We start from the raw sequence: 19,049 nt of genomic DNA, 5'->3' as shown, positions 1-19,049 counted from the left end.
AAACTCCCGTCAAGTTAAAAAGATTTAGAATGCCAACGATATCGGAAACATTGCAGGCGCGGTATGGAGGCACAGTGGGCTACAGAACTCATAAAGGCTCTCACGTCTGCGGAACAAGGAGTAGGAACCAACTTTCATCAGAGGTCACAGAAGTGATGCTTATAGGAAAGATGAAAGAAAAAAGAACTGATCATGACACGAAAACGAAATGGAAGAAAATGCCATGAGCGGCTGGGAGACTCTGTGGTTGCCAAACACATTGTGCAAGCTGCACATCCTTGGAGATTAATCGAAAATTTTCAAAGATGTACCTTAAGAAACTTCTAATAAAATAACTAAGCATGACATACTTCGCCGGCCGCTGTGGCCGAGCGGTTCTAGACACTTCAGTCCGGAACCGCGCTGCTGCTACGGTTGCAGGTTTGAATCCTGCCTCGGGCATGGATGTGTGTGATGTCCTTAGGTTAGTTAGGTTTAAGTAGTTCTAAGTCTAGGGGACTGATCTCAGATGTTAAGTCCCATAGTGCTTGGAGCCATTTGAACCATCTGACACACTTCGACAATAGAGTTTAAAACAAGTATAAGAAATTTACTGCAGCAGACAGGTTGAACAGCGTTTTTCAATTACACAACAAACTCCTTAATTACACAACAAACTCCTTAAGTGCTTGTCTAGAACCAGTTACACATTCAACTTACCTCATAGTAATTTAAATCACAAAAATTTAGAGCTCAAATTGTCCTGGGTAAAAACACCTCCAAAAAACAGGCTATACCTCCATAAGATGCAAAATTTAACTGTATACTATAGTTTACTGATCTCTAAGTTGTTCTCTGAACAAATGGCTGGAAGTGCGTCAGTACATATCAACACTCACTGTACAGTCGTCTCGCCCCGTCGCAGCAGTTGCTGCGGCGCGTAGCAGCTGCGTGGGCGGCGGGGCAGCTGGCTGCACAGCGACGAAAGTACGAGCCCCAGGCGTTGAGGCCAGTATCCTAACGCAGATGGCAGCCAGGCGCTGACCAATGGCGAATGTCAGGGGGCCACTTAGCTAGTCGGCAGCAACAGCAGATCACGTGACGCGGACATTTCGGCCGGTGCGCGGCGGTAAGGCTTCGTGGCCTACCGCACTGCACTCAGCTGGGCGATGCGGCTGAGCTACAATAGCAGCAGGTGGGGGGGGGGGGGGGGGGGCGGCAGTGGCAGGAAAGCCGAGTCGAACGTGAATAGCGCGTCTGTGCCCTTAGCGAACCCTGAACGTAACTCGCGTTTTCTCTTACATGCCTCGGCTCCCGGCCTGAGAGGTAGCGGTGTCGACCTGGCTATCCACCTGGTTTCCTGTATTGGTTGCAATTTTGTTCCCTTTGCCTGTTCTTTCACCCTTGTTTAGGTCCCCATTTTAGGTTTGACCTCCACTTCAAACGCCGCCTGCGACCCACACATGCAGCACGCACCTGCGCTGTGAGGCGCACCTCGGTGTACTCAGCGCGCACGTGTTGCGGCGCACTGCGACAAGCAGGTATTAGACTTTGCCCCGGGGCGCTGGTATGTGCGAACGCAGAGTCTGGTGCGGCATCGTAGTCATCGCGCTGCAGCACCCACCTTCGGTTCGCAGCGGAGTAATAACAGCGAATACTGACTGACCATACATCAAACATGAAGCAAAGGGTAACTGTCGCTCTATTGACAGAACGGTGTGAAGCAATCGCGTCTCTCACACCAGTGTACATGGGCAGGGAAGGAGGTCCAAATGCTTCAAATGGCTCTGAGCACTATGGGACTTAACTTCTGAGGTCATCAGTCCCCTAGAACGTAGAACTACTTAAACCTAAGTAACCTAAGGACATCACACCCATCCATGCCCGAGGCACGATTCGAACCTGCGACCGTAGCGGTCGCCCGGGTCCAGACTGTAGCGCCTAGAACCACTCAACCACCCCGGCCGGCTGGGGGAAGAAGGGTGCTGGATTCCCCCAGGGGGCTCATGGTTCTTTCGTGAGTTCTTGCATGGCGCACACGGGACCCCTAGCGTTTGCGGCCCATTCTTCATTCCCTAGCTGCATTTCCTTCACACTGCCCCCTCCCTTCATATCCTCACTCCTTCCCCGTTGCCACCCCCTTCCCCTCTCTCGGTTTTCTGATTTATGTCGACCTGGCTATCCACCTGGTTTCCTGTATTGGTTGCAATTTTGTTCCCTTTGCCTGTTCTTTCACCCTTGTTTAGGTCCCCATTTTAGGTTTGACCTCCACTTCAAAATTTCCTGTTTGCAGTGTGTAAGGGGTCCGTAGGCCCTTACTATAAGTTTGCACTCGGCACAGGTCGAAAGCACAAACAATCGATAGTGTCGGGTTGCGAGAGCGAGTGTAGAGTTGAAGTCAGTTTCCGGGTTGCGGGCCGAGCCGTGCGGAGGCCGGTTGCTGTGATACAAGGCTTACCGACAAAGGGAGTGGCCATCGCCGCGGTTTAACCCCTTTGTGTTAGAATAATACGGGAAAGTGAAAAAGTTTAATTACGAGAGTGATCAGTGATATTTTTGTGCCGATATTTATTTGGTTTCGCGTCTACCGCGCCGGCTTCATTTGGATTGCAGTGTTGGATTGCAGTGATTGTATTTAGCGTGTGACGATTATGAATAACGAAGAAGCCTGTGCTGAGACTAGCCGTAATGAAACATGTATGACGAAGGCAGTGGCTGTCTCCTTTTTCTTGTGTTTTAGAGACGAATATAGGTTCTTGATTAATGAAGTTGTGTTGGCGTTCTTCTTGTCACCAGACATTTCATTATTACAGCATTTGAGAAGGACAAAATGGAATGTAACAACTCCGCAGCAGTCCATTCCGATTGCCAGCCCCATTAGGTACACGGTCACATTAATTAATATTTATTTGGGCTGCTATTCAGATCCCGATCGAGCGGGATACATTAAAATCGGAGTGTTACAAGTGTGAGCCATATGGGGAAGAACTCCCTCCCTAGCATCTACGTTGTGGGTTCCTCTCCCTCTTTCCTTCCCCTCTCCATTCCCCACTGTAGCTCCCTTCCACCCTGCCAGGTCACCAGCACCTGTAGCCAGTCCGTTTGGTGGTGCTGTTATGTGCCCATATGGCTGAGCCCCCTGACAACACAGAGATCACACTAATACCTGAGCTGTTTCCTCCCCATGTATGCATTCACTGCCACAAAGCTACTGTTTTTCGTGGAAAATATCGAGGACAAATTTTGTGGAGTCTCTTGGTAAGATGCAGTCGCGCTCCCTGTTGATTAAAGCTTTTCTCACCACCCAGTCCGCAGCTCCTCGTGTCTGTGATCGTCTTGGCACTGTCCTAGTATCTATCACTCCTCACCAATCTTTAAATATGGTTAAGGGACTAATTTTTCATAGGGACCTCATCCTGCTAACTGATGAGGAACTCTGGGCTAATCTGGAGCAGCATGCCATTCATTTTGTTTCAAATGTGCAGAATTGTCGCAAGGACAATCCCACCAATACTGGCGCCTTCATTCTGGTTTTCAAGGGGGATACCCTCCAAGAGAAGGTCAAGGTTACATGCTACAGATGTGACATGAAGCCGTACATCGCCCCACCTATGAGGTGCTTTTGGTGGTTGTGTGTAATAAAGGAGTCTACTGCAGTTAGGCGCTCTTCCTTCTGCTCCTCTCGGAAGGTGTCCGCTGTTTTACGCTGTTTATGCATTGGTCATACCTGGCTCACCCATTGTTTGCTCCTAAGTAACGACCCACCCCACAATGTGTTTGTTGTGTCAGACAACGATATCTCACATATTGGTGGAATGTCCCCTTCTTTCAGCCCTTCATGTAAGTAAAGTCTTCCCAATTCCTTAAATTTAATATTGGCAGACGATCCACGGATGGTTGAAATGGTCCTCGATTTCCTCCGTGAAAGTGGTTTTTATTTCTAGATATGAGATTCTCCTTTAGTCTTGGAGCAGGGGCAGGTTGGTTGTGGTTTGGACTTCTTTTAAGTCTTCTCGGTCTGTGACCCCATGACCGCCTACCTTTTTTTCCAATTTTTAAGTGTGGTCTCACCTTTTATGCTTTTACTGTGTGTGTTTAATGTTCATTATGTCCCCTGCCTGGATCTGTTCACTTTTAGCAGACCCTCTTTCTTCTGTAACTCACTTTGGAATTGTGGGACTGATGACCTCCCTGTTTGGTCCCATTCCCCTCTCAATTAATCAATCAGTCAATCAGTCAAGGTTGCTGGATTCTGTTTTCGACGACAACGTACAGGAGGTCGAGTGGTCAGGACTTGTAAGTGGGGATCCAGGGCTGCCATTAAATGACAGAACAGGAAATTAGGTAAAATAAAGATAATGTATTTCAGTGTACAATATACAAAGGACGCGCCGATTGTCGGAAGTCAGCAGGTTTAAGCCAGTCTAGGAGGTTGAACAACTAAATTTTTGGGCAACAGATGGGGAGGTGGTTCGTGTTAAGTTATGTTGGTGGCTGATCATGGAATGCAGAGCCAGAGGCTGTACCTCCCAAGAAAGACGTCTGTTATACTTGAGGTCTGGATCACAAGAGAGAGAGACTGTATTCTGTCTGAATGATCCTCCAGAGTCCACACACATGAACTGTATTCCACGCTCGCTATTGGCTGAAACCGATGGCGTGAATTTGCTACCCACCAAACAGTTGGATATGAAGAGGTCTACAGAGATTATTGGTGAAGCCAGAAGCAAGAACTAGACAAAATCATTCTCAGGCAGGATTCTGTGCCGGAAAAAGCGGTTGCTGTTGTTCCTCAACCAGCTGGGCGGCGTGGCGGCCCGGCTAAATTACTGAGCAGCTTACTGCCTATTAATCATATCTTGGGAATCCCTGGGAGAGCAGGCCAGCTACAGAAGAGGGCAACACGCTTTCTCCACTGAGTGTCAGGTGGCCATCGCACGTTAGCTGATTGGCTGTTGACAAATACCGGCCCGCCAGGGAGCCAATCAGGTCGGCCAACATTGACGTCATGTTGACGTCGCGCACGCTCCGCGGTCACAAGTTTCGATGGAGTGCATGTGCCATGGTTCCACGTTGTCTGAGCAGTTAACTCGGCCCGTCCTGCGATGTCCGCAATAAGCAAAGAGGTGTGCCACTGGGTCTGTTCATAGGCACGTCAGCCTACCGGAAGGATGTCTTATACCAGGCGTCCTTGTTCATAGATACAACCCATCCACTTTGACTGTATGTGGGCATGTTCTGAGTGAACGCCTGAGGTATGCTCCAGCTATCGTTGCCATGCAACACTACGAGATGAGCAACGTGGACCGCTCGTGGGCATGTCAGCCTTGCGGGAAGACTTGCAGCGTCATGTAGCCAGGCCACCAACAGCACATCTTTAGGCCCTGCACCCTGTGCCAACATATCCCAGCTCCACACCGACACACCCCTTGAGCAAAATAAGAGAGAAGCCTATGTGTGTGTAGTGTGCCTTTCTTGTGTGTTATGTTACGAGTTTTCCTCGATAGAGTTTAGACAAGTCGACACTCTCCGAACCCAGTCACACAATTTGTTGATTCTTAAGTTATAAATATGTAAATATCAAATCTGTATGCTATTAGTTTATCACATCATTTTCTCTGGATATATAACACGATCTTACGAGTTAAAGGAACACTTCCTTGTGGCCTTCACCCAAATGCCAATCTGCTTCACTGACAAAAATTTTCATAAGTATATGACATAGCCTCACACGTGTTTTGAACTGCTGATGCTAGATTATGCCAAAGGGCATGTTTTCATATTGTTTTGTTATTATGTTCGGCGGTATACACTGGAATACTTCAGTTATTTGTTAACCTCTCCTCTTACAAAATTTTTCCATTTTTTTTATTATTGATGGAGCATGAGTTTCTTTTCAGTTAACAACTCGACATACGACATGTAATACAATGAATAAACACATGTGGTCAGTGACCATCAGCCACTGTCATGCTATTTTCTTTGACTTTGCTTGGGTTAATGGGTATGAAAACTTACTTGCATACTAGATTCTAATACATAGTGTCTATGTGTACTTTACACAGCATAAAAGATTTGTACCTGTGTTAGGGCAATACTATGAATTTTTCTTATTTGCTAGAAAACCAAACATGCGTTATTCATAAAGTGCTACACAGATATTAATTTTTTTTGTATGTCCAGCTACATAAGTGTACTATACACCGAAGAGCCAAAGAAACTGGTACACCTGCCTAACATCGTGTAGGGTCCCGGCGAGCAAGCAGAAGTCCCGCAACACGGCGTGTCATAGACTTGACTAATGTCTGAAGTAGTGCTGGAAAAAATTGACACCATGAATCCTGCAGGGCTGTCCATAAATCCATAATACTACGAGAGGGTGGAGGTATCTTCTGAACAGCACGTTGCAAGGCATCCCAGATATGCCCCTACTGTTCTTTTCAGGGGAGTTTGGTGGCCAGCGGAAGTGTTTAAAACTCAGAAGAGTGTTCCTGCGCCACTCTGTACAAATTCTGGACGCGTGGGGTGTCGCATTGTCCTACTAAAATTGCCTAAGTTCGTCGGAATACACAGCGGAAATGATGGATGAAGGTGACTAGACAGGATGCTTACGTACGTGTTACCTGTCAGAGTCGTATCCAGACTTTTCAAGGGTCCCATATCACTCCATCTGCACACGTCCCACACCATTACAGAGCCACCACCAGCTTCAACAGTCGACTACTAACATACAGGGTCCATGGGTTCATGAGTTGGTCTCCATACCCATTCACGTCCATCCGCTCGATACAATTTGAAGCGAGGCTCGTCCGACCAGGCAACATGTTTCCAGTCATCAACTGTCCAAGGTCGGTGATCTCGGGCCCAGGGAAGGCGCAAAGCTTTTTGTCGTGCAGTCATCATGGGTACACGAGTGGTCCTTGGGCTCCGAAAGCCATATTGATGATGTTTCGTTGAATGTTTCGCACGCTGACACTTGTTGGTGGCCCAGCATTGAAATCTGCAGCATTTTGCGGAAGGGTTGCACTTCTATCGGGATCAAATACGAATGATTCTCTTCAGTCGTCGTTGGTTCCGCTCTTGCAGGATCCTTCTCCGGTCGCTGCGACGTCGGAGATTTTATGTTTTACCGGCTTCCTGGTATTTACGGTAAACTCGCATAAATGGACGTACAGAAAAATCCCCACTTCATCGTTACCTCGGAGACGCTGCGTCCCATTGCTCGTGTGCCGACTATAACAGCACGTTCAAACTCACTTAAATCTTGATAATCTGACATTGTAGCAGCGGTAATCGATCTAACAACTGCACCATACAATTGTTGTCTTATAAAGGTTTTTGCCGACGGCAGCGCCGTATTCTGCGTGTTTACATATGTCTGTATTTCAATACGCATGCCTATACCAGTTTCTTTGGCGTTTTAGTGTATGTAAATCATAAATGGTGAATGTACGTTGCCTGACACTACTTGCTACAAGCGATAATGAAATCGAATGGACACTAAGTCACGTGATCATTTCTGTTTCTCTCTCTTTAGTCATGGTACCTGTGTCCTGTCTGTGTTCGCTACTCACTCCCGTAGGAATTTCCTTTGCAAGGAATTCCCCACCTTTCGCAGTGAGTGATTGTGTTTCCGCTAAGTGGGTCATAGGATTATAGTGTTCACTATTCCGCAATGGCTGTCCCCCGGAAAATGAAAGACAAGTACACATGTAAATAAGGCGGAACACAATGCGTTTTAACGTAAATAGGTGCTGTGTTGCTACATTCCAACTTCAAAGCGTTTTAGGGTCCCCTAGAATTGATTGAATTGAGACGAAATTTTTCACAAACTGTTGTTTTGTCAATCAGAAGAAAAATGAGGTGTTGGTGAACACATTTCTAACGTTCAGAAAATTATATATAGCTAAGGACTATCATAGTGCGGAAGCACACTTGTAAACCCTCTCTTTAAGTTGCAAGTCAGTCCATATGGCGCGTCTTTACTGTAAACGATTTTACGTCACTCATAATCGCGAACACGATCAGTGGTGTCCCTTGATCATAAGTGTGAGTAACTTTGAAAATACAGATTTCAGTAGCATTACAGTTTCTTTCCATTACGCATTTCGGAATGTTAAAACTTCATCAACAGGTGGATTTATTTCATTTAATAAGGTAAGATTGTATTGTAAGTGTGTCTTTTGGCTAGCTTGTGACATTGTCTGGTATTTTATTATAACGCTGAATGTTGTGTGGAGGTTTTCTAATTGCATAGGTTGACGGTAATAAGTATGTCAGAACCTTCCAGTACTGGCTCACACACATTTTATATACACTAAACTAAGCACGGATGGCGAAATGGGATGTAAGAAGTTCAAAGTACATATAAATAATAATGTTCTCAATAGCACAGATTTATGTAATTTTTATCTATTATTACCAAATTAAGTCGACATTTTGTGTTAGTCTATTTTGTGTGTGAGAGAGAGGGGATATGAGAGACAGACAGACAGAGAGAGAAACAAAGAACTTAGTTATATCATGACAGGGCTGTGAATTGTTAAGAATATGGTTCTTATTTTTATATTGTGACTATACTTACACTGTAATTAATATACAGAGCTCACAAGAAACACTGACAACGCTTAGCAAGTTGTGTGGGAAGTCACCCTGATCGACTTTCAAGAAGGAACCCAAACCCGGAAACACACGGCCTAGGCGCTGGAGAACATGAAAATCTGAGATGTATGTGAGATCCACTTAACTGTCTACATCACCCCTACCAGACCATCGATTGTGATATGTGACCTTGGCGTGATTCCGCATGTCAACATCAAAGTGTGCTGGAGCTCCATCGCTTTGCAGATGGATGTCCATCCGAACATTTTGTGGCACTACATCCAACAGAGTAGGTAAAACATCTCTCATAAATGTGTGGTAGATCAGTCATGTTAGTCTGGAAGTAGATACGTTAGTAGTATGGTAGCGGGACTATCAGCGCAATTTTGATATCAAATTAATGTGGAAATTAATTAAATTGATCAATTAATCACCCCACCCCCGCCCATCCCCACTCCGACCATGCCCACCTCCGCCCCCAGATGACGTCATGTGTTTTTCTCAGCCTCCATTGCGCCCAGCCCCTCCTCCACCTCACCCCTCCAACTTCCCCAACCTACCCTATTGGTGGGAATTTCGAATTTCGGCGGTAATTTCGAATTTTGGTGGGAATTTCGAATTTTGACGGGAATTTCTTTTCCCAGGGCTGTACTGACATCCCAGCCCCCCCCCCCCCCACCGGTATATTGATGAGAAATTAAAATTGGGAGTACCCTTTCCAGGGCTCAAACCCTGGTCCTCCTGGGCAGAGAGCCCAATTGCACCAGCTAACACAATTAAACCACCAGAGGTGCTTGGAATGGACGAGAAATTAAAAATGGCGGTACCCTTTCCGGGTCTCGAACCCTGGTCCTCCAGATCCAAAATCCAAAGTGCCCCCCAACACATGTAAACTGTCCAGATGCGCGAGAGGAAGGTTAGGTTAGCGTCCTTTATTTATTTTGGTTGGGAAACTAACACAAAATTCCATCCTAATTACGTAATTAATCACAAGGATCAGGCCTAATTACACAACTACAGGCATAGCGTTACACAAGGACGGGATAAAAGCGCAACACAACTTGAAAACTAACGATACCATACCACAGGTGTTATCCTGCTGGGAAAAAAATTCGCCGTACCACTCCAAACTAGTGACAGACACACTCATAACTCTACCCTACACCTAAAAGCTGGCAGGAAAAAATCAGGGGTGTATGGTACTATAATTATTTATTCTTTTTGGTGGGAAATACGTTCAACTGATGAGATGCTGGTGTTGGACAGAGAGGATTTTAAAAAGTGTATTACCTGCAAACATGCAGTATCTATCATTGTTTGACGTCAGAGTTCACTGCAGACGCCTACTGAAAAACCACCTACAGCCCAGGTAATCGAAGCTAATACATGATACCACAACTGATGGGAAAAACTGCATTACAGTTCTAATTATACTTCGAAATTGTTGTGAAAAAACCAGCACATAATACAGCACATGTTCTGGGGAAAAGCGCCATTCTAAAAAACTGCAAAGGGGGCAGCAGTTTAACGTGCGTTCTCCTCGATAGGCATTCGCAAACTGCCGAAAATCGAGGACCTCTTCCTCCGTCCATCCACCCCCTCCCACCATCCACCTATGGGGGGCCACAGGCTTGTTGAGATGGGCAGGTTCCGCCGAGCATCTCGTGCTATCACTACCATACTCTAAGGCTGCTGTCTGCATTCGGCTTTCCACCATCTGGCTGCCACCTTAGGGCGACGCTCCTATGACAGCACAATAGCGTCAACTAAACCATAGCTGATAAAGGGACGGCCGCCTCAAGTGCAACTTGTTCGCCTAAAATATAGTGACGGAGCTCCACATGCTGCTGTCTGCATACGGCTTTCCACCAACTGGCTGCCACCTTAGGGCGACGCTGCTATGACAGCACAATAGCGTGTATAGTCAACTAAACCATAGCTGATAAAGGGATGGCCGCCTCAAGTGCAACTTGTTCGCCTAAAATATAGTGACGGAGCCCCACATGCTAGCTCTACACTGAGAGCAGGTGCGCCTGGCGACCACCACAGCAGACACGCCTCCTCTCCCCCTCGCTCGCAGCAGCCGGCCATTCGGCGATGGAGAACAATTGTATCTGACGTCAACGCATCTATAATAACGCATCTATTATAAAAAGCAAAACTCAATCGCGACTATGATAAATAAAACTTTGAACACAGCTGCTAAGGTTCAGTGACCGTGTCAGTATTATATTAGAACAAATAAGCCGTCGGTCACGAATATTAAGTCAAAATTGACCAGGTTTCGACGCTACTATGAGCGTCGTCGTCAGAATTAGACTAACTGTTCTAAAACGTATTAGGTATATAATACATTAATAAAATTAAAGTTTGTGCTGGCTGGAAAAGATGCAGTAGATGTGACTTGTAAGTACTGCATCTTTTCCAGTAAGTACAAACTTTAATTTTATTAATGTATTATATACCTAATATGTTTTAGAACAGTTAGTCTAATTCTGAAGACGACGCTCATACTAGCGTCGAAACCTGGTCAATTTTGACTTAATATTTGTGATCGAGGGCTTATTTGTTCTAATATAGGAAAAGTCTATTTACTTTTAGTTTTATGAGCAAAATAGTTACAGCTTTTACAGTAAACTGCATGACACAATCCGCATCTGTTTATTTTGCTACCTTCAGCGAAGTGTACCGCCGCCGATTACAGATGATCAAAAAAAATGGCTCTGAGCACTATGGGACTCGACTGCTGTGGTCATTAGTCCCCTAGAACTTAGAACTACTTAAACCTAACTAACCTAAGGACATCACACACATCCATGCCCGAGGCAGGATTCGAACCTGCGACCGTAACAGTCACACGGTTCCGGACTGCGCGCCTAGAACCGCGAGACCACCGCGGCCGGCTACAGATGATCAGCAGAGACATGCCCACCCTATGTAAATTCAAGAAAAAAACTTCGACTATTTTGCTGCAAAAATTACCGAACAAGGCATAATGTCCTCGTTATTTCGTAACCGTCACCAAAGTAAAGAAAAAGCGATAATTTAAACTCCAAAGAAAAAAATAATAATCTATATTAAGCAATTTCTTCCAGCTCGTTGAACAAATTACATGACCTGAGAGCGTCTCTTGCCTTCATTGTCAGTAAATAAACTGTCAAGCACGTGAAATAACATTAGAGAATACAATCTTTCATGTCATTGGCTCACATGTCGGAAGAAACACAATCATTTTACGTTTGACAACAACAAGCTACAATTGAAGAGAACATAGCTGTTTTGTACGCTATGACAGGTCCCCTTCTACCAATGTTATGCTATATCATACAAGTGTTTACGAAACATTTTGTGAGAGCCTGTCTCGCCCTGCGTAGGAGGGAGATTGAAATTTTGTCAAAAATATCGCTGCAACGAAAAAAAAAGAAACTCTTGTCAAGACTCATTCCGTGGCGACCGAGCCATCTCTTCCACCCGCCAGGCGGCATGTCATTTATATCGATTTCATTCGCTAATCAATTAAATTGATCGTTAGAGTGACTTTGGGTGCTGACTAATACTTTTTTCAGCAGTCATATTACACTCGCCAAGTGGGACAACTTGCAATCCCTGGAAGGAACACGATGTTACGCTTTCAGGCTGAAATGCTGTCCAAAATGCTGTCCACTATTTGGAATCAAGTCTTTCCATTCAACCACATATTTGCGATGGATTCTCTAGAGACGTTTTTTATTGATCTGGTGAATCATATTCGTGCCACTCTCGTATCTCGAAACGAGTCACCTTTTTTCGAACCTATCTGCTAAGGATCCCATACACCAGGCACTCCAGCGCTGTTTTTGGACAGTTGCTCAGCGTCGTGTAACTGCTGGTAAGTCTCTGGCCTGCCCTCCCTGCAGCTTTGTCCATGTGATCGTCCCAATTTACGTCTGACTTTGCCTATTTATGTGGAAAGAGGACATTTATTATGGTCGCAATTGTGTTTTGCTTTTTTTAATAGATGCTTGATTATACATGCGTTGACGTGAGATACAAATGTTCGCCATCGCCGAATGGCCGGCTGCTGCGAGCGAGGGGGACAGGAGGCGTGTCTGCTGTGGTGGTCGTCGGACACAGCCGCTCTCTGTCCAGTGAGTGTCATATGGGTGCTCTGTCTCTATATTTTAGACGAACAAGTTGCACTTGAGGCGGCCTACATTGTGTAGTTGACTATACACGCTATTGTTCTGGCATAGGAGTGTCGCCCCAAGGTGGCAGCCAGATGTTGGAAGGCCGAGTGAAAACGTCAACTTAGAGGTTGGAAGCAGGAGCACAAGACGCTTGGCAGAGCATCTGGCCGTTTCAAGAAACCTGGATGGCGGGGCGGGGGGTGGGGGGATGGAGGGAGGGAGGAAGCGGGTCTTCCATTACGAGCGCTGATTTTTCACAACAGTTTCGTAGTGTAATTAGAACTGTGATGCACTTTTTTCCATCAGTTGTGGTATCGTGTATTGGCTTCAATTACCTGGGCTGTAGGTGGTTTTTGAGCAGGCGTCTATAGCGAACTCTGATGTCAAGCAACGATAGATGCTTTATGCTTACAGGTAATGCACTTTTTAAAATCCTCTCTGTCCAACACCAGCATCTCGTCACTTGATCGTATTTCCCATCAAAAGGAATAAAGATTGTATCTTACACCCCTGCCTTTTTCCCAGCAGCTTGTAGGTGTAGGGTAGAGTTTGAGTGTCTCTGTCACTAGTTTCGAGTGGTATTGCGAATTTTTTTTTCCAGAAGGATAACACCAGTTGTATGGCATCGTCAGTTTTTGAGTTTTATTACGCTTTTATACCGTCCTTGTGTAGCGCTATGCATATAGTTGTGTAATTATGCCCAATCCTTTTGATTAATTACGTAATTAGATTCGATCTTTACGTCAGTTTCCGGACCAAAGAAAATAAAGGACACTAACCTAACCTTCCTCTCGCACATCTGGACAGTTTCCATGTGTTGGCAGGTGCATCTGGGCTTTCGGTCCAGGAGGACCAGGGTTCAAGTCCCAGAAAGGACACCGCCATTTTTAATTTCTCGTCAATTCCAAGCGCCTCTGGTGTTTTAAGTGTGATTTTGGGAGGGGGGGGGGTGTAATTGGGCTTTCTGTCCAGAAGGACCAGGGTTCGAGTCTTGGAAAGGATACTACCAATTTAAATTTCCCGTCAATTCCAGGATGGGGGCTGGGGTGAGATGTCAGCCCAGCTCTGGGACAAAGAAATTCCCGCCGAAATTCGAAATTCCCCTCAAAATTCTATTTTCTGTCAAAATTCGAAGCTCCCATCAATAGGGTAGGTTCGAGGAGGGGGTGGGGTGGGGAGGGGGAGGGGCTGAGACACATATGCAGGTTGAGAAAAACACATGACGTTATCTGAAGACGGGATTGGGCATGGTTGGGGCGGGGGTGGTGGTAATTAATTGAGTAATTTAATTAGTTTGATATCAAAGTTGCACTGAAAACACCACTACCCTACTACATACGTTCACCAATTATCCTTGCCCAGATATTAATACAGAGTAATACAGAGTGTGTTGGTGATTTTGAATCACCTGCACATACGGATTTTCGTCTGCAAAACTGCATTTTGTGAAAATTTAATATGCTGGGTCTAGTTAATCCATGAGTAGCACCAAGCTCGATTACTGTGCCGGAGTATGCACTTTCGTGAATACCACGGTGCAAACTGTTCCTGTCATGGGCAGTCCTCCTCTTGTAGTGCCAGGACTATTCGCAGATGGTATCAATGGATTCAGTGTTCATTGACAACACGCTACACGGCACTTTTACCCATGTGCAGCGCCTGCACAACCTGTCAAGTGCTGGTGGCTGGGTCTTCTTCAGTCATTGTCCTCCAACTGTGGACAGATTGAGATTTTCACTCTGCAGCGGAGTGTGCGCTGATATGAAACTTTCTGGCCGATCATAACTGTGTGCCAGACGGAAGGTAGGAGACGAGGTACTGTCAGAATTGAAGCTGTGGGAACAGATCACGAGTCATGCTTCGGTAGCTCAGTCGGCAGAGTACTTTTCCGCAGAAGGTAAAGGTCCCGAGTTTGAGTCTCGGTCCGGCACACAGTTTTAATCTGCCAGGAAGTTTCATAAGTGTGGACAACCCACACCAGGTTTTCGCAACTACTGGAGGACAAATAGTTTAATACGCAAGTATTAAGCACAAAGTTCTACTGCGTTACTGTACAATGGACACATCTAAGGCAGAAAATACCCACATGCAACTTTCCAGCTCCTCTGAGGCATCTTTCAATGAACACGGCCGGCCGGAGTGGCCGTGCGGTTCTAGGCGCTACAGTCTGAAACCGCGTGACCGCTACGGTCGCAGGTTCGAATCCTGCCTCGGGCATGGATGTGTGTGATGTCCTTAGGTTAGTTAGGTTTAATTAGTTCTAAGTTCTAGGCGACTGATGACCTGAGAAGTTAAGTCGCATAGTGCTCAGAGCCATTTGAACAATTTTTTTTTTAACACGAATGTGCAATGGGTATGCCTATTTGGATTCCGTTATGCATATAATATTGCAACAGCTCTCCCTATGTAATCCGTTTTGCTATATGTCAGTTGTTTCCCAGATGTATAATGGTGCATGTCGCACTGCTGTCAACAAGCGTTACTCCGCTGGCAGACAACACAAGGTCCGCAATAATACGTGCACAACGGCTGTGTGGAAGAATGTAGCGCACGCGAAGGTATGTTATTAGACTCAGATTGTCCATCGACATACCAGGACGTCTAAGTGGTTGCATATGTTCTGTATTTAAACACCAAAACGAATCAAAAGAAACCGTCACTACCATTCGTTCTCAAACTTCGACGTTTACCAGTGCCCAAGCTGAGCGTTTTTTTTATTTTTTTTTATATGACACATCGCATATATACTCGCTGAAGAAAAGTTAAGTGTCCAGAAGGGGAGGAGGAAACGAAATGAGACTTCGGGGGCTGAGAGTGTATCCGATGTTATTCCAGTGGTTATAAAATCAAGTCAGATTTACATAGGACTAAGGAGCATTAGCCGATATGACGCTACACTCCTCTGGCGTAGATACATGCTTCGATTTGTTTGGGAATGGTGTTATAAAGTCGTTGTTCCCTCTCCAGAGGCAAGTTGGTCAACAACTGTTGTATCTGATACTTGATATCCATTGACAGAGTTGATAACTGAGATGGTCCCACTCATATCCTTTTGGGGACACTTGTGGGCATCTTGTTCATCACGAGAGTACGTCAACAGTATGCAGACATTTCCTAGAGATACAGGCCATGTATATACAAGCATTGTCCTGTGAAAAATGGCACTACAATACTGTCGCTCACGAGCTAACACAAGAGGATACATGTCTGTGACGTACTGTTCTCCAGTCAGAATTCGTTCAGTCACTTCCCGCTGTGATCTGAAATCATACCTGATGGCTCTCCATACCATGACTCCAGGAGTAACACCACCGTGTGTCTAAAAAACATTGGTGGAATGGGACTTATCTCCAGGTCGCTACTCGCTAATGATGGGGTGATGCAGAACTGAGACTCATCGCTGACATCGCTGAACACAATGTGACGTCAAACATCAGTATTTCATGCTTCCCAGCCACGGCACCATTACAAACACAGCCCCTAAGTAGGGGGCGGTAATTCTGTGGTTTGGCTGTTGCTGGACTCCAACTAATGTTGTGGGATGTCACATGATCTTGCAGGGAACCCATTACTTTTTCTTCAATGGCAGGGGCAGATGTGTGGGGGTAATAATGTGTTCAGTGTACAGTATTGCGAACCTCTCTGCTGGTGATCATTCGTGATCCACTAGAACTTTGACGATGAACCCTCACTTTGCTATTTAATCCAACATCGCACAGGCATCAGATCTGAATTCCCTCGAATCTGGCCGAGCGGTTCTAGGCGCTACAGTCTGGACCCGTTCGACGGTCGCAGGTTCGAATCCTGCCTCGGCCATGGATGTATGTGATGTCCCTAGGTTAGTAAGGTTTAAGTAGTTCCAAGTTCTAGGGGACTGATGACCTCAGAAGTTAAGTCCCATAGTGCTCAGAGCCATGTGAACCATTTGAACCCTCGAATCTGGATATTGCAGGATTCAACTGTCTGGAGGGCCACGGTGAGGTCCCTTTCAATGTCTGTCATGTATTGTTAATGAGTACACGGCATCTGCACGTTCTTCGCAGTGATTACTCACCATCTGAGGCAGACCACGCCCCTTATATAGCCTAACAGTGCTGATGATAACACAAAACACGAAGAACATAAATGCACCCTGGTGGCCGTTCTGCTTGCAGCTCTAATCATTTACACTACTGGCCATTAAAATTGCTACACCACAAACATGACGTGCTACAGACGCGAAATTTAACCGACAGGAAGAAGATGCTGTGATATGCAAATGATTAGCTTTTCAGAGCATTCACACAAGGTTGGCGCCGGTGGCGACACCTACAACGTGGTGAAATGAGGAAAGTTTCTAACCGATTTCTCATACACATACAGCAGTTGACCGGCGTTTCCCGGTGAAACGTTGTTATAATGCCTCGTGTAAGGAGGAGAAATGCGTACCGTCACGTTTCCGACTTTGATAAAGGTCGGATTGTAGCCTATCACGATTGCGGTTTATCGTATCGCGACATTGCTGCTCGCGTTGGTCGAGATCCAATGACTGTTAGCAGAATATGGAATATGGGTTCATGAGGGTAATACGAAACGCCGTGATGGATCCCAACGGCCTCGTATCACTAGCAGTCGAGATGACAGGCATTTTATCCGCATGGCTGTAACGGATCGTGCAGCCACGTCTCGATCCCTGAGTCAACAGATGAGGACGTTTTCAAGACAAAAACCATCTGCAGGAACAGTTCGACGACGTTTGCAGCAGCATGGACTATCAGCTCGGAGACCATGGCTGCGGTTACCCTTGACGCTGCATCACAGACAGGAGCGCCTGCGATGGTGTACTCAACGACGAACCTGGATGCACTAATGGCAAAACGTCATTTATTCGGATGAATCCAGGTTCTGTTTACAGCATCATGATGGTCGCATGAGCGTTTGGCGATATTGCGGTGAACCCACATTGGAAGTGTGTATTGGTCATCGCCATACTGACGTATCACCCGGCGTGATGGTAGGGAGTGCCATTGGTTACACGTCTCGGTCACCTCTTGTTCGCATTGACGGCACTTTGAACAGTGGACGTTACATTTCAGATGTGTTACGACCCGTGTCTCTACTCTTCATTCGATCCCTGCGAAACCCTACTTTTCAGCAGGATAATACACGACCGCACGTTGCAGGTCCTGTACGGGCCTTTCTGGATACAGAAAATATTCGACTGCTGCCCTGGCCAGCACATTCTCCAGATCTCTCACCAACTGAAAACGTCTGGTCAATGGTGGCCGAGCAACTGGCTCGTCACAATACGCCAGTCACTACTCTTGATGAACTGTGGTATCGTGTTGAAGCTGCATGGGCCGCTGTACCTGTACACGCCATCCAAGCTCTGTTAGACTCAATGCCCAGGCGTATCAAGAGGTGGTTGTTCTGGGTACTGATTTCTGAGGATCTATGCACCCAAATTGCGTGCAAATGTAATCACATGTCAGTTCTAGTATAATATATTTGTCCAATGAATACCCATTTATCATCTGCATTTCTTCTCCGTGTAGCAATTTTAATGGCCAGTAGTGTACATACCCACTATAGCTGAATAAACGTTAACAGTACATTGAAACCCGAGTATGCCTTTTGTGTGCTGAACTTTCTTTTTCAGGCAGCGCTCGTTCTACAATTTCATAAGAACAAAGTAACTAATAAGGTGTTCTATGCCAGGTTCATCAGTTTCTACTAGGAGAACTTCCTAATCATCTGTTTCATGTCTGAAGTGTCAAATTACTCACAGTATCCTCTGTGGCTCGTTTGAAATGACTTCTAGACGGCTGTGTGAAGCATAACATGAAGGTGCTCCTGTCGGTCGCCTTCTGGTTGAGTATGCTGTTACGTTAGACGGTGATTGCGCGACAATCTTGTGTCAAAGAGAGTGCGACGTCGAGGATAACGAAGTATTTCCAAGGGTAGAGGTCAACTTCTGTGGATAACAAAGCACCATTGAAATGGGTCGTCGTTGAACATTGCACAATGTAACGGTGGATAGACGATTCACAGTGCAACAAATCACGTGCCGTATCATTCAGACGCACATTGTGCAAGTGTAGCTCTATCCATCACAAAATACACTGCCGGAAAAAAATTTGTAGACCTGCAGAGATGATGTAGTTTTTGATGCGATGACGACATATGTCACCTGAGGGATAGTAGATGTACTGAAAACTGTTTCAACGTCGTCTGCCAAAAGATAGCGTAGTGGCATAGCTACCAGAGCGCCATCTGTGTCTACCTTTAAAAGGGAATGCTCACTGTAAGAAGGCTCAGTGTGTT

The 19,049-nt window shown here is 45.8% G+C and overlaps 1 protein-coding gene across 1 annotated transcript in view; it reads right to left on the bottom strand.

The window, feature by feature from the left end:
- Nucleotides 1-4,989, bottom strand: part of LOC126204253 (uncharacterized) — a 142,508-nt gene extending 137,519 nt beyond the window's left edge. Inside the window, exons 1-3 of the mRNA XM_049938644.1 lie at nt 4,946-4,989; nt 1,456-1,603; nt 879-1,052 (exon numbers count right to left, since the gene is read on the bottom strand). Coding sequence (XP_049794601.1) covers nt 879-1,052; nt 1,456-1,603; nt 4,946-4,989 — 366 coding nt within the window. The remainder of the gene's footprint in view (nt 1-878; nt 1,053-1,455; nt 1,604-4,945) is intronic.
- Nucleotides 4,990-19,049: the final 14,060 nt, after the last annotated feature.

This window comes from Schistocerca nitens, chromosome 9, assembly GCF_023898315.1.
Source record: "Schistocerca nitens isolate TAMUIC-IGC-003100 chromosome 9, iqSchNite1.1, whole genome shotgun sequence".
Taxonomy (NCBI): domain Eukaryota; kingdom Metazoa; phylum Arthropoda; class Insecta; order Orthoptera; family Acrididae; genus Schistocerca; species Schistocerca nitens.
This window is presented reverse-complemented; position numbering and strand designations above follow the sequence as displayed.